Source organism: Tachypleus tridentatus, chromosome 9 (assembly GCF_004210375.1).
Source record: "Tachypleus tridentatus isolate NWPU-2018 chromosome 9, ASM421037v1, whole genome shotgun sequence".
NCBI lineage: Eukaryota > Metazoa > Arthropoda > Merostomata > Xiphosura > Limulidae > Tachypleus > Tachypleus tridentatus.
The window spans coordinates 143,254,020-143,269,893 of record NC_134833.1 but is presented as its reverse complement, the minus strand read 5'-3'; the positions used below and the strand labels follow the sequence as shown (position 1 = coordinate 143,269,893).

General features: G+C 31.7%; 1 protein-coding gene across 4 annotated transcripts; it reads right to left on the bottom strand.

Annotated features, from left to right (window-relative positions):
- Positions 1-688: 688 nt before the first annotated feature.
- Positions 689-11,716, bottom strand: LOC143226559 (uncharacterized). Of its 4 annotated transcripts, none has more exons than XM_076457678.1 (7): positions 11,439-11,716; positions 10,724-10,796; positions 8,251-8,368; positions 5,370-5,516; positions 4,253-4,361; positions 2,545-2,651; positions 689-1,665 (listed from the first exon to the last, which is right to left on the bottom strand). In XM_076457678.1, exons 1-7 carry the CDS (start codon positions 11,478-11,480, stop codon positions 1,584-1,586), a joined length of 678 nt encoding a protein of 225 aa, XP_076313793.1. In that variant the 5' UTR covers positions 11,481-11,716; the 3' UTR covers positions 689-1,583. The 4 variants fall into 4 exon arrangements, with proteins under 4 accessions (XP_076313793.1, XP_076313794.1, XP_076313797.1 ...); XM_076457679.1 differs by having other exon boundaries at positions 8,251-8,344; positions 11,439-11,707; XM_076457682.1 differs by lacking the exon at positions 10,724-10,796 and having other exon boundaries at positions 11,439-11,712.
- Positions 11,717-15,874: the final 4,158 nt, after the last annotated feature.

The window sequence follows — 15,874 nt, the reverse complement described above, 5'->3', positions numbered from 1 at the left end:
GACTTGAAACTTACACTAAAACACACTCCTCTGTGTAAAAGTAGCCAATATATCATCATGCAATGTGTCTTATGTATGAGCTTATTACTTTCAGATCTTTACAATAAACAACATGGCATTGCTGGGAAGTAGCCTACAAAGTCAAAGCCTTAAATGATTTTACATAGCTCCAACTAAAAGAAAAACTGTAGCAAAAATTCTAGAAAATTTTAAACAATATTAACTAGTTTGTGCTCAGTTTCTAAAGAGATACATGCAAGAAGAAACTCTGAATGATCAAGCCCTGCTAGCCCAAATGCCTACCAACAGTCTTACTAAAATTAATGGCTTTCTGGACCTGAGCCTCGGACCCTTCCTACTGCCAGAAAGGTAAATTCTGTGTTTGACAAAAATCAGTAAGCACTGTGTTAAAAACAAATTTGTGAATATTAATGTTACACAATCTGTTCAGAATTACAACTCAAACTAGTCTGTACCTTTTCACTTCATAAAAAACCCCACAAAATATATATATATAAAAGAACAGAAAACATTAAAAAAACACATTACTTTCTATTACTACGTACACCTGGTCTGATATTGAAACTGCTGTCTTAGTACAAAAGACTTGTGAAGGGTATTATTTGATTCATCCCTATGTTTTTAATTTTCTCTAAAGAAAACTATCCATTCAATAACCAACACAGTCTTTCTTTCTGTTTAAAATAATGTTTAAAAAATAAAAAGATTTTATTCACTGAATTTACATTAAAAGGGAAAGAAATCAATACTATACAGAAAAATTAAGCTAACACATCTTCTAAACAAATGGTCATTTTATACTCTAGGCAGTGTTCAGAAAATTTAACTGAGGTAAAACAAAAGTGTAAAATAATTATTTTTAAAACTAGTTCTTGTGTTGCTGAGAACTTTAAAGTAATGTTTTTAATAGTTTTTACATTATTTGTTATTGTGGTAACCAAAAGCTTACGAATGCCTGAAAGATACTCTTAAAAATGTTTTACCACTTAGTAATGTTTTAAACACACAAGTAATTAAAACCTATTTATGTTACCAAGGTAACAAATGAGTATACAAGGAGATAAAATTACATAGTAAGACGTTTTGTTTTTTAAACATAAATAGGAAACCAAAACAAAATAAAAAAAAAAAAAACTTTCTTTTGAAACCTGAGAAGTATTTAATAATTTTAATCTTAGAAAGGACTTTAAAAATCCATAAATCACAAATTTAAGCAAGTCCTTCTATTTTACTTAAAATGTATTTGGAAAAAGAAACGGATAATTCATCAGTAACAAAAGAAAAAAAAACATTTTTGAAAATTACTAAAAAGTGCTTTGTCTCTTCAACAAATGATCTTTTCATAAAAATTAAAATCCAAACATTTTGACATCCTAGACTATTGGTTTCCTAACAGTTTGAATCACCGACAGTAACAGAACAAACTTCTCAATCCTGTGACACCTGGTGTCAAAATGATGTAGTTTTTTTTTTTCTTTCAACAAACAGGTCATGTTGTTCGACATATTTCATTTTTAACATTCACATACAGATGTATTATACATTTGTTACAGGTTTCTTTTTCAGGAATCGTAATCATCTGTGCTTGTGTTGAACATACACGTTGGTACTAAAGCAGGAGCACTCAGTTGTGGGGCAGTATTTCTAAAAGAGAAACCAAACAAACCTTAAGTTACATGTCAGCAAAGAGCTTATTCTTGAAAAATAGTGTTTAATTTTTATCCAGAATTACATTTAAGGTCTTTCATTTTCATATATATAATGTATCTTAAATTCAACATATAAAACTCCTTTCTTCTCAGGTTTTTTACAAGTTAGATGTGAAGCAACATTATTAATGTCATGATGAACAGACTACTTATTAAAAACACCTAAATATGTTACACTATACTTAAACAAAATACAAAAGTCCTAATCTCTATTTTATGTACATGAAAAATACATCTTGTCAAAACATAGAAGTATATTAAAGATAAAGACATATAACAACGCACGATATAATTTTGTGTAACCACAACATGTTTAAAAGTTTCATGATTGTGTTATGTAAATTCCTTTTTCATTTGCTTATCAAAAGAAAAAACTCTTCCATCATTTCAAAGATAAAAAATATCTTAAAATACACAGAGTTTACCTATCTTACACGACAACAGAACTATTTTTCTAGATGGCCAAAATCTGCAACTAGAATTCTTTGCTTTCTTCACCAGATTATGTCTTATGGCTTTCTAGACACACAAAGTATATGTTTATAAGTAACCATTTATCACACGTATTACATTGTCAAGTGTTGCAAATTAACCCTTACACAACAACCATCAACTTATGATGCTACCTACACCATTCTTGCTATTTAAGAGTTAATCTCAATGGATGCTGTTTGAACTTGCATCAATGGATCAGACAGCACATGGTTTAGAAGAATTGTAGGTTACTGTGCTAGTTTTTGAGAACTAATCAAACTTTACTCTATAAAGTCATTACAGTTTTTTAGTGATGAAATAAAACAAGATAATAACTCACAGGTTGTTAATTCCATAACTTTCGGACTGGGTTATTACAGACTTCCTGGGGATGGGTACCATCCTCTGGTTATCAAAAGTGTTTTCACTACTTCCATCTTCAGAATCCTTAGAAGAGGAGAGAAGTTTTGACAACAGTCATAATAAAAAAGTATTTTATTAATATACTGTATCCAACACCATTCATTTGATTAGTACAAATGGTGAACATATAAAAATACTCATTTAGTTATTAACTTGCTACAAATAGGAGGTGGTTTTCTTAGCAAGTGATATCAGTTATTCTAAATGGTACTGTAATATTTAACGTTAAGATCTTTTTAAGCCCATGTGCATGAGTAGAAGTCACAATATGCATGCCACAGCCTTTTACAGGATGACATTCAAAATATTCTATAATATGTCATTTTACCATACTTAGCCAATTTAGTAACACTTAAATGGTAGAGAAGACTAAACACCAGATATAATACACAAGGAAACTGAAAAAAACTATGGATATGCATTTCAGTGGTTCTACAGGTCAAGCAAATGCAATATTCAAATCTTACTGTTTGCTTCCACAGAAAACGCCAAGGTTGATGTATTTCAAGTGTTGTGTTTTTGAATCTTTAACAAGTGTTTCAGTATTCTCCCTACACAGATATTTTTCTTTATATACTCCAAAGGTACTTTCAAGAAAGATTGTTTGTTTGTTTTTGAATTTCATGCAAAGCTACACGAGGGCTATCTGCGCTAGCCATCCCTAATTTTGCAGTGTGAGACTAGAGGGAAGGCAGCCAGTCATAACCACCCAACACCAACTCTTGGACTACTCTTTTACCAACGAATAGTGGGATTCATTCCATAATGCCCCCACAGCTGAAAGGGTGAGCATGTTTGGTGCGATGAGGATTCAAACCAGTGACCCTCACATTACGAGTCGAGTGCCTTAACCCACTTGGCCATGCCAGGCCTTTCAAGAAAGATCCTTTGGCAGCACATCCATTTTCAGTATATGATGACTTGTACATCTTACTAAATACTTGTTACATTTCATGCACAAATGTGTAGTAAATTTAGAATTATAGTCAATGTTCATTCTACAGTAGACAGTCACTCCAATAGTTCAGGTATCCAATAGTTCAGGTAATGGTACTAAAACTGTATGGTATTTCTAACAGAACTTATACAATAAAGTAAAAAACAGTTGCAGGAAAAAGCAACATTATCTTGGAAAATGTAGTGTATTTAAGTACACTGACATCTGAAAGATGACCACAAGTTTACATGTGAATAAGTAAATCACTATTCACAATAATGTGATGTTTAATACAAAACTGGTCAACTTTTTATTTTTTGCCATAATATCTCAGTTGCTACTCAGATGAGAATGACAGTCTTAAAATCTACCAAAGATAAGGACAGGAATATTATGTTATACTACACTTTAAAATGAGACAAAAAGATTCTACTAAGGTATTCCATACTCTACAAATTAACTATGCCAAAGATAACCATTCTAAATAATATAATCAAAAGGTGAGAACCTTAAATTTCAAATCAACTAGTCTAAACATCTGAAATCACTCCTCGAGATGGGCTTCTCTCCCCCACACATACACTTCTGTTAGTAGCGAGGTATTAATAACCACATAATTCTTACATTTTCTCTTTTATTTACAAAATAGTTTTATATTTAAGTCAACATTTATAGAAAATAATCCTACTTCATCATCATTTTTTAGCTCCTCATCACTAGCTGTCTCAGAGTCCTCTGCTGTTGATTGACTTGGTCCAGCACTGTCATCTCCAGTAGGCCTATTTCTTGGTCGGCCTCTAAAAAATTAGAATTGAATGATCAGTAAGTATAATACATTCACTGAAATACATCCTATACACCACACTGTTCAGGTGTTCATTCAATGACAATCAACTATTTACATTTTATAAACCAACTGAGAAAATACAAATTAATTATTCTTTTCAGAAGACATTATCATTAGGCCTATCATATTTTTTAAACAAAAACAAATCAAGAATTAGCAGAGTAAATAGCAATAGTAAATCAACCACACTATGTTCATTGCTAATGACAAGTTTTGCTCTCCAGAACTCTTGAAGCCAGTTGCGATACAAGAAATACAATAACAATCAAAAGACTGTTTACATAACTCATTTGTTACAATAATTATGGTGTGAAGGTATTTCTTATGCTGGCAATGGATGTAATATATGCAGAGTGATTGAAATACTGTTATTATATGCTTTTCTAATTCTTGAACATCTAAGGGACTAAATCAAGAATGCAGTGTTAAGAAAACAGTACCACTGTCTTATGACAAGGTGTTAAGAAAACAGAACCACTGTCTTATGACAAGGAATATTTACTTATACTCACGCTTCATTTGAAAAAGATATTAACAACATAAAAGATACAAATGTTAACAGTTAAGACAGGTTTCGAGTATAATAACTTGTAAAAAAAAAAAAAAGGTAAATTATTTGGAACCTTTTCAAACATTATAATGGACTTGTATAAATTATCTACAATATTTTAATATACATCATGTAACAAGAGGCTTTTAAAACTTGGAAAAAGGTGATTGTTTATGGATTAATACCAAAAATATGGCTCTGTATTACTATAACAATGTGAACACTCTAGATATTCAATAGACTGCACCCTGTGGAACTTGAGGGTTTAAAAATTCTGGATGCAATTAAAACAATTATTAAAGGGCTATGCACATCATTTTGCATAATTATATATAATTAAATCAGATCTTACATAAAATTTTACATCGAGTAGTAAAATATAATTTTAACACTTTCTATTTTAAGTACCCTGAATGTCCAGTTGGGTAAGGACCTGATGGCTGAGGTTCAATACCACCACTTGTAGCCATCTCTTCTTCTATTTGAACATCAGGTACAGATGCTACCAAATCTTTTAAAAAGTGAAGTTGTGGGTCAGCTATAATGCAGGCTTTTCTGTGAGAGAGAAATAATTTTGTTTTATTAACTTTTTGATAAACATTAAGCATAACAAATCAAACTCAGGCATATCATAAAAAACAAACACACATTATAATGGGACATTATATCCAAATATTTTAAGCAAAAAAAAAAAAGCTATACCCTATAATGTTACTAGTGAGTACGTCACATAAACAGTAAACTAAATACATATTTTATGTCTCAGTACTTTATTTTGTCTGGAAAATCCCAATACTATGGACTAAAACTAACAGTGTTTATCAGATAATTCTCGTTAAACCTAGAAGAAGCCTAATCTATTATGCTAATTACTATAAACTTGAACTTTTATTTTTTCCAGCTTACTTAACATTTTGATTAGCAATCAAAACTTAATAAACATCAGAGCTCTTAACAGAGGCCAACAGATTTCACCATTTATGATAAAGACCAAGTATCTGTCAATAAAAAGTACTACATGATGGCAAACAACCTTATGTTCACAAATCTCATATGCACAACTGTGAGACTATGCATGAACAAATACCAGAACCTGTAAGAAACAAAGACTGATAAAAGGTTTGTATCATGAAATAATTAAGGAATACATAACAATTTCTAGTCTGGAAATAAAGATACAACAACTGAGATTTTATTTGATGAATCACAAATGCAAGCTCAAGTGACATAAAAAAAAATATATCAATATATTTCTGTTGATAATAAAATTACAACAACAAAATTAATACTCAGGTAATACTGTTTGCATCTGAAACATGGTAAAGTATTAAAATGTAACACACCTTATATTCTGCTACTATATGTGAATACACAATAAAATTTGCTGCATTTAGAATTTTTTCAATCATATTAATAGGCACTTAATTGATTCTTCAGTATGCTTTGAGAAATACACTTTTAAATGATGAAACAACAGCTAAAATACGTCTTTCAAGTATTATCAACTCGCTTCAAATTTCAGAGTTCCTCAGATTACTTAATATTTAATGTTATTAAAGCAAACAATAGTATATAATGCTGTCAAAGAGGTTGTTTTAAACTTAATTGGTGCCATTAACTGGAAAAAAGTTTAACAGTTATCTAGCATAACATGTTATTCATAAGCCTAAACAATAACTCAACTCAATTACAATCCACACAAAACTCTGTGAAAAATTTTCTGCGAGACTTTTCTTCCTTACAACTTTTAAATTGGAGAACATCAAGATACATAATTGATATTTTTGGGAATACATATTTGAATACTTCTATTTTGTGTTGTTTTAAAAATTATGTCAAACAATGTTATATCTAGTAATTAATCAAACAAGTGATGTAATCTAATACTCTTGAATCACCACTTTTCCAGACTACCACGTATTTGTAATGTTACATTTAGTCTCGGGCTCCTTATTTTGAGAAGACTGAATTGTTCAATAGGATTCAGAAAGAGCTGCTAGGATGGTACCTGCAATGGAAAGGCTGCGATTGTTTTCTTTTGAAAAAGAAGAGTCAGTGAAGATGTGACTGAGGTGTTTAACATTGGTTGAGTTAAAGATGTATTTGTATGTCATCTTTCTGTGTACTTAATGGTGAAAACTTTAGAAGGAGGGAACAAAAATATAAATTTTGAGAAATAAAAAATAATCTTCACCCAAGACAGTTTTTTTATTAACTGAGGTAGTACTTAATTGTAGAGACTGTGATGAAATAAAATGATGACTACAAATCATTCATTTAAAGTCACCTTACAAATGTCCAAACATTAACAACGACTATTTCATAGTATTGGCAGTGTAAAACTAAAATGTATAGTACTTATAAACTGCCCAACTCATTACATACATGTTTATGAGGTAAATCAAAATTCTGCTATTTCAACAAATATTTCATCTAAGTAAGTGACTTTTCTAGACAAGCATACAGACAAAATATGATGAAACTTGTTATAATTCTTTCACAGAACTCTTTGGTCTGAAATCTCCTATTTCTTTCTTCTACCTAATGATACATCTTGTTTTTGTTAATATGAAAATGACCTAAGAAGCTCAAAATGTTCTGTACTTTACTTTGATTAAAGTTTTAATACTCATACTAACCATAATTAGAATAACTCAGTTTTGATTTCTTTGTTTAAATACTTTTTGTAATATTACAACTTTCTATATTACTATAGCTAGCTAGTTTATGTATACATACTTGTCTATATATGATACAAGTGTTTTTTTTAAATTACATTAGTTTTTATTTGTTTTTTTAACAGGGTGTACTTATAGCCTTTGGAAGGGTTTACTTTCACATATGGTGGATACAGTACATTTAATTGAAGGCTTAATAAATATTTAAATGATAATTTAGTGGATAGGACAGCCTATATTGACCAACAGCCCTGTTTTCCTAAATGGTATGTTATGATAATATTTTCACGCATGTAGTACGAAAAGAAATTATGCAGAGCCTAAGGCAGCTTTTACAATAAAAACCATTTAGGTTGAAATTTCATGTGTCAATTTTTTTTGTCATTACAACAAAATATAAAAAAAATACTACAATGAAACTTCACAACTTATAGTATTAAAAGTGTCAAAGTGCTAAAGATCCTAGCTACAGGTACAACTATCTGTTACGAAATTATATTTAATGATGTAGTAAGTTATTCATATCAGTAAAAAATGCATAAGAATTTTTAATTATTTTAATTCATGCTAATATATTCAGTTACAAAAATAAGCTATTTAAAACTACTTACAAATGTGAAGTGGTGAGAGTTTTAGCATTCCTGGACCGTGTAATATCACTGGTTCGTTTGACAAGAGATTCCACAAACAGTTCTAATGCCCTTGCTAACAACATGAAGTTCAAGAAAACTAAAACATAGGAAAACACAAAGTGATAGAAGGTCATCAGCCTAACAAGGTCACCCTTAGACGGAGAATTATACTGAGCAATTTTAGTATTATTAAATATCACTTGTATGTAATACCTTTTGTATCCAACAACAAAAAATTAAATAAAACAATTCAAGCTGGCATACAAATTACATCAAGCCATTTCCCACGTTTACCATTCTAGCTTAAAAAATAATAACAAGTTTTCATATGAATAGACAGTGAAACAGGCAGCAAATGTCTATCACAGAAACAATTATAGAAACATATATTGGTGATTTTGCAATTTATTTCAGCAACTGAAGTTTATAGGATGAAGTTTTTACAATCATCTGCCTTTTATCTTCAGGTAAGTTTGTTCAAGCTACTATGAACCTTATCTAGTATTCAGGTGGATGTGCTTTGATTGGTATTTAGTTTGTATTTAAAAGTAATTCTATCAATCCTGATATACAAGTCTGTATTTCTAATGTTTTCATTCTACCAATCAAACAGAAAATTCACAGGAGGAGCAGAATACTGAAAGCTGCTCCTGTTTCTAACAAGTTTAACACCTTTATCAAGTTCCCCTAATTGCTTTGCACCATGAAGAAACAAGTTAAAGCTACAAATATTTCCTCATTGTTCTTACAAAGTACATTTGAAATGCCCATCACAGCTCTTAAGTATGTAGGCACTGCTCTTATAGTGGTGTGACTACAACTTAACAAAGTACTTTCCAGAAATTTGAGCAAAGTCACAATAATTTTATTTTAGGTTTAAAATTCCTATAAACACAACTTTGAAATATATTTGATCTTTTCATAACAGCCTAACAGTGCAAATGGTTTTTGGGTTTTTATTAACGAACACACTTAAATCTAGTTTTTCCACAGCACCAGAATTTTGTTTTTCTCCCAAATAATAAACCCACTTCAAATTTTCACATCCCAAATGCACAGCATACAATAATAAAAGCTCCATCCATCAGGGGCATGAAGAAGTCTACTATTAGATCATCACAGGAATTTTACCTACACTGACATGTTATCAGCATATCTTGAATCACCTGCCTTCATCCCCAGGCCATACCAGGAAAATGTCCAGTTTAACCTTTATACACTTCAAAACTCATCTTCCAGACACTGGTCCAATCAGTAAAACAAACATGAAATTGTGTGAAGAGACTTTTATTGAGAATGTTTTTCTTAATAAAATAGTCTCTTCAAACAATTTCAGTTTTCTTACTGAATTTATGAATATTGCTAATCAAGTTAATCAAATCACTAACTTAAATTAAAAATGGCAAAGTCTAACAACAGAATCTCAAAGGAATACAGTAGTCTAATCCTCCCAGAGTAATAGAAAGGTAATAGGTGATCTTATAAGTATCTTCAAGACTATCTTGGAAATTAACAGGACAAAGACCTGATTTGTCTGTGCAGAAGATAAGATGATGAGAGAACAAGTTTAAGACAAACTCAGCACCAATTAAGATTTTTTTCTTTTAACAGGGTAACTGACTAATAGAATTAGTTGCCATCAGCAACAGTGGAGGGCAACACTTTACAACAATGATTTCCTGAAAAATAAAGGGTAGCTTTAAATTTTTATTATGCTCAAAAAAGGGTTTGAAAAGGTCCAAATAGCCTCCATTTGTTGTGTATAAGTTATGCCATTAAAATTTATGATAATCTCATCTGAAAAAGTGAAGATCCCCTCTGCAAAAATAACCTCCAACAAATTGGTAGAGGTTGAACACTTTTCTAGAATCATGCTCAAATACAGTGAAATACCAAAATCAATCACTGCACTTCTCTTCAACCAGTTCTTATCAATACACACTAGTGCAAACACCTGTGCATATTTGCATATACATTATTTTATTTACATCAAGTATTTAAAAAACTAATATCATGGAGTTTTTTAGTTATTGATGCGTCTTACTAGTGCCAATTAGTAGATTAACTCTTTTATTCAACTGATAACTTACTTAATTTGTAAATAATTATTCTATGCAAGTAATTATGCCATGAAGCATTTAAAAAGCCAAAAACTACTTCCATATTGAGTAGTAATTTTTGCTTCCTCAGATGCTGAAACTATAGTTTGCATTTTGTAAAAGGATTTTATTGTAATTTTTATGGAATGTGTACAAATCCACTGGACCTGCGAGAAACCAGGAATGAAACGAGCTTCACCATGGTAAGCTGTTGATCATATTGAACCCATTACTGCAATATATCACAACAAATCTTGACTCGTAGAAAAGCATGGTACCAAAAATATTTCAGAAGAAAGCAGCATGTAATTAGTTTCTGGTCTGACAACAAAAAATGAAGTTTTTAAGGATACAAATAATAACTGGTGCTGCTGCTGCAACCTTCCCGACTTCCTCATCCGTCTGCATGATTTTCTTTATTCTTGCCTAAAAATATGCAAGAAAGTGAAATACCTTACATTGTACAAACACAAAGATGTAGTATTGATGGAATAAAAAGTAACTTTAAAATGATTATATAATCCATTAAGAAAGACTGTCAATGTTTTTAGTTAAGCACAATAAAATAGCTATGATACCAGATTCAAGAACCAAGGTTCTGTAATTTATGTCCTGTTACTTTGAGGCTTTACAATGCTGGAACTTGCAACCACACTCATAACCCGACCAATACATTACTCATTAGTGTCACTAATACGGTTAAGGAACGTCTAAAAATTCTTCGTCAGTGATGAATAATTTTGAGACATTTCAAGCAGCCCTAGTAATAGTAGTGGAACAGATGTGTTGTTCCCTCTTACAGATTATCAACAGTATTTAACTAGTAATTAAGTTATCCAACATTCAATCCATTAGTATATAGAAGGTTACTGAAAGCGTATATTCTTAGGATAAGGTTAATTAACGTTGATGGTAAATAAAAAAATAAACATTTGGCTCTCTAAATTTACAACTTAGATAATGTTGACTTCTTAAGCCTAATATATGTATATAGTTTATTTTGACATCGACAAAGTACTTTCATATCAATTTCAGCCAAAAAAAGATAGTGAAACAAGAAATACTTACGGGAGGAAACCTGGCGTTATACTTCTTCTTTTTGCTCGGCATTTTGTTTGTTCGGAAACAAATATTCTCACGCAAACTAGTCTAAGATACGAAACGAACGAAACTACACAATAATAAATACTAGTTCATATTGAACGAACTAATCAACGTATGAGATAACACATATATTCGATCCATAATAATTTATCCAATTTTAAATATGCAAAAATATAAATAAAATTAAAAATTAACACAAGTAATGCACAGTTGCGCCAGTCATAAAGTTGGGTTGAATAGAAATCTCAAGAACTTAGGTAACTGTAAGCCATGAAAATGTGATACTTATTTTTAGATTAAACTAGAATTTATAAACTTTGTTTGGACAAACATGCAAATACTCTCTCATATCGATATATGTATTTTTATAAAGATATGTGTTTGTGATATTTTTGTTTATAACGTACATAAAACCGAAAATTTCTAACATTCAGTCATGTGCTATTGTTAATTTGCGGAATATTTCCCAGTGCAAAATATTTTGTAATTATTGGAAGATTGACGCGTAGTATTATTTAATTAAATAAATCTTTTTCATTCTGTCGCAGAAGACCCCTCCGGCGGCTCCTGGTAAGCTTGAGGGAATGGAAGTTTGAGATACGCAGCAGATGGCGCAGGTAGTTCTTTCCGTAGAGTTGGGTTTGAATACCAATAATCAAATGAAGGAGTGTTTGTTATGTTGTTGTATTTCTATTATTTATCTGCTACAACCAGTAATAAAGTTTATATTCAGTTGTGAGAGCATTAGTGTAATGACAGGACATCTAAGTAATGTGAAGATTAACTGATTCTTTAGGAGGTACGAATGAAAATTAGGACATAAATAGGAATAGTATTTACATTATTCACAGGTAGAAGAATTTAGCAATTTACATGTAACTGTCAACAAAAGTTTGAAACTTTCAACTGAATACTTAACTACCGTAATAAAAAGAAAATAAGTAAACAATTTTAATCTGTGAGAAAATCTGAAATGTTCCATAAGACTTTGGTGAAGTGTTGTTTGTAATGTTAAGAGTAATCAATCAACCGAGAAGAGTACAGAAACGGGTTTACTATTATTATACTTGGTGTAATAACAAAAACAGTTATAAATTGCATCCTCCCGTCGTTTATAATATATTATGAAAATTTGATCAGATGTATTTGGGTAAATTTTCGTGCAAGTATATTGCGTGTATTATGTCATTCTTTTTAAACGAGTATTGAAAGATCTTAAACATGTAACAACCCTTTTACACCAGTAAAACTGCCTGCACACAAAAAAAGCGAGAAATCCGTGTGACTTTGGACATTTATCCAGCACCGTAACCAGAACCAATATCTTACTGAGGTCAACTTCCAATTATATGTTTGTGTGCGAGTGAATAGAGATAAAAACTGAAAACAAGAACACGACCTTTTGGTCTTCTTAGTTAGTTACAGCCATAAATGTCTATAAGCCGCTATTTGAAGTGGTGGTCAGACATTTTTACGATTTGGTATAAGTTAGTAGTTTTATTCTTATATATGTTGCTTGGAATAGTCGGTACATTGTTGCATTAGATTTTCGTATACGTTTAATGTTTTGTTTTATTATAGATAGAAATAAAATACCTTTTTTTTTTGGGGAGTGTGTTACAAGGTCGGTCAAACTGACTTAGTCCATATAGTGTTAGAATATAGAAAACAACGTAAAATATAATTCATTATTGCGTTTCATTCAGAAAAAATCAAGTGGTTCAGTGGTATGTTTGCGAAATTATCACGCTAAAAATTGCGTTTCGCTACCATTATAGATGATGCAAAGATATCCCATTGTGTAACTCTATCCTTAACCGTAAAAAATAACAATTTGAATTTCATTTCAAGGGTTTTAGAGGGTGTGTAAATAAAATATGAAATCACCTTATGTTCAAGAATGGCTAGATGATTATCATACAAATTTAGTGAGAAATTTTAATAAAAATACTTTGTTTTAAAAAAGTCTGATTGTTTCGTTATGTCACAATATTTTTGCATTTACTAAAAGCTTATCACTTTTGACTTTTCGTGATAGTACTCATGCTAAATTTGGAATCATAGCTAACATTAATTCTCCAAGAAAGCTTCCTTAATTGTACTGACCCTCATGTACAAAGAGTTAAAACTTTGTCTTTCTATTTGTTATAACTAATGTAATCGCAAACATCAAACAGAGTTATTTGAAACTTGTGAAAGAGATATATAATATGAATACATGATAAGGGGGTTCAACATTCGGGTTTATTCTTCTGTAACAGAAGGTAATTGGACGTTAGAAAACTAGAGTCCGCCATAGTAATATCTATATTATATATGTTTAATTTATGATAACAAGTGATTAATATTAAACTCAAGACATGATGTATGGGTAATTAAAAGTGTAAAATATGCAGTTTTAAGCCAACAAATATGACATAATACATATATTAATAAAGCTTGAGAATTTATTCCTAATCATTAACTAATTTCCGGATACCTTATATTCTAGCCCCCAGTGGCTCAGCGGTATGTCTGCGGACTTACAATCCTAAAAACCGGGTTTCGAAACCCGTGGTGGGTAGAGCACACATACCCCCATGTGTAGCTTTGTGCTTAACTTAAAACAACAATCATATATTCTAATAGTTTGATAACCCACCACTAATTATCATATCTTATTAATTTCGGGTCGTTTAACTGCTTCTGACACTAAAAGGTTCTGTTCTTATGCGTCTTAAGACTTGAAGTTAAAATTGTTCTATACTATTATATTTGAAGGTTTAAAATTAAAGTGTTTCTCTCTTGTATCATTTCAAACTGAAAATTTCGTGAGAAACGATTATCGTAGAACTAGGTGAAATGTAAGATCATCTAAAGTACAAAGCAATTTAACGTCTACTCAACACAGCAGTGTTACAGTTTTAGTGTGATACGCCATTCTGTGTAATAAATATAAGTTTTAAATAATTGTGACTTGTGTCCGCCATATTAAAAATTGAGATGCGATTTCAGCGAACTTTTTCATGGCCTTGTGCAATCAGCTGAATGACCAGAACTATATAACTAATAACAGCCCCGATAACAGTCAACATAGTCTCAAGTCACGATGAAAACGTTCCATGCCGTTAAACCACCTGCAGAGGAGTTAAGCTGAGTAACTAAAAGTTCTGCTTGAATATTGTAGGGGTGCTTGGTAGTTGGATGAATACAAATTGTATTCTGCAGACTATGAAGAACACCACGAGCTTCTTCATTGACGCGAGAGGATAGAACATTATGAAGAAGACAACTATATACAAGATCCGCAAGCCGTAGAAGATTCCACCAGCAGCAGTGGATATTTCCTCAACGTCATTTCTTAACAAGGTTGTGATCTCTATACAGAAGCTGGTTATGATCGTGGCGTACCTAATGAAAACCATGCGAGTGAATAGTTCATCAAATCTAGTCACAAATGCTGCTAGTGCGAATGCAAGACGCGCATCAAATGCAGATCTGAAGCATTCATTGGTCAGTTATTATCGGCCAGAATGTTCTGTGTGTTTTCTTACAGCAAAGCCACATTGGGCTATCTGCTGAGCACCACCGAAGGGAATCGAACCCCTGATTTTAGCGTTGCAAATCCGTACACTTACCGCTGTACTAGCGGGGACATCCAGAAAGTTCTAAAACCGTTTATTTGAAGTATTGAAAGTTACGTCTAAAAGATGTGCAGATGGACAATAAAATAGTCATGAGCAGAGTGAGAACTCCCCAGGTAAAGTAATTACTAAAGTTCCAGCCACTTAGGACTAGCAAATATGCTATAATGGACCCGTAATAATAGTCTACCAAATACCCACAAACAGGAACTTCTGGTACCACGTAGTTCGTAGACACAAGCGCTAAGAACAGATAAAACTACAAACTCAATGCCAAAATGGAGACTTGCTTATATGTTGGCGTGATTTTATAGGGTTTTAGCAGTTGACTGAAATATTCCACTTTAGACACATCCTTTTCCGATTGATGAAGTACATGTCGGCCGTAACACTAGCGGCGATGTTGCGAAGGACCAAGGTCATGTTTTCCCACAAATGTTGCCAATGTCAGATACACATTGCGATCATCTGCAGGGAGTAGATGTGAAGAAAACATACAATCAGACCTGTTCAGATCACGCTGATATACCAACTTAAAGAATTTCTCTTTCTGGTGGTCTGAAGCCCTATTGAAAGTAGAAACAAAAGAAGAAGCCGATAAGGTCGAAGTTCATAGTTCCCTAATTGATCTCCAGTCATCTGTTGTTTATGATCCTGACTAGCACGTTTCTTTTTTATTTTGGGCCGGTTATGGCCTAACATTCATGTAAAATTTTCAAATAACGTTCCTTCTCTTTTTTCTTGGTCAATATTATTCTGAACTTGTTGAAATATGAC

Excerpts from the sequence above, each read along its gene's own strand:
- LOC143226559 (XM_076457678.1), bottom strand. The coding sequence starts at position 11,480 with ATGCCGAGCAAAAAGAAGAAGTATAACGCCAGGTTTCCTCCC. Across the intron at positions 10,797-11,438 it reads ATAACGCCAGGTTTCCTCCC|GCAAGAATAAAGAAAATCAT; the intron begins GTAAGTATTTCT and ends GCATATTTTTAG. Across the intron at positions 4,362-5,369 it reads TACCCAACTGGACATTCAGG|AGGCCGACCAAGAAATAGGC; the intron begins GTACTTAAAATA and ends CTAATTTTTTAG.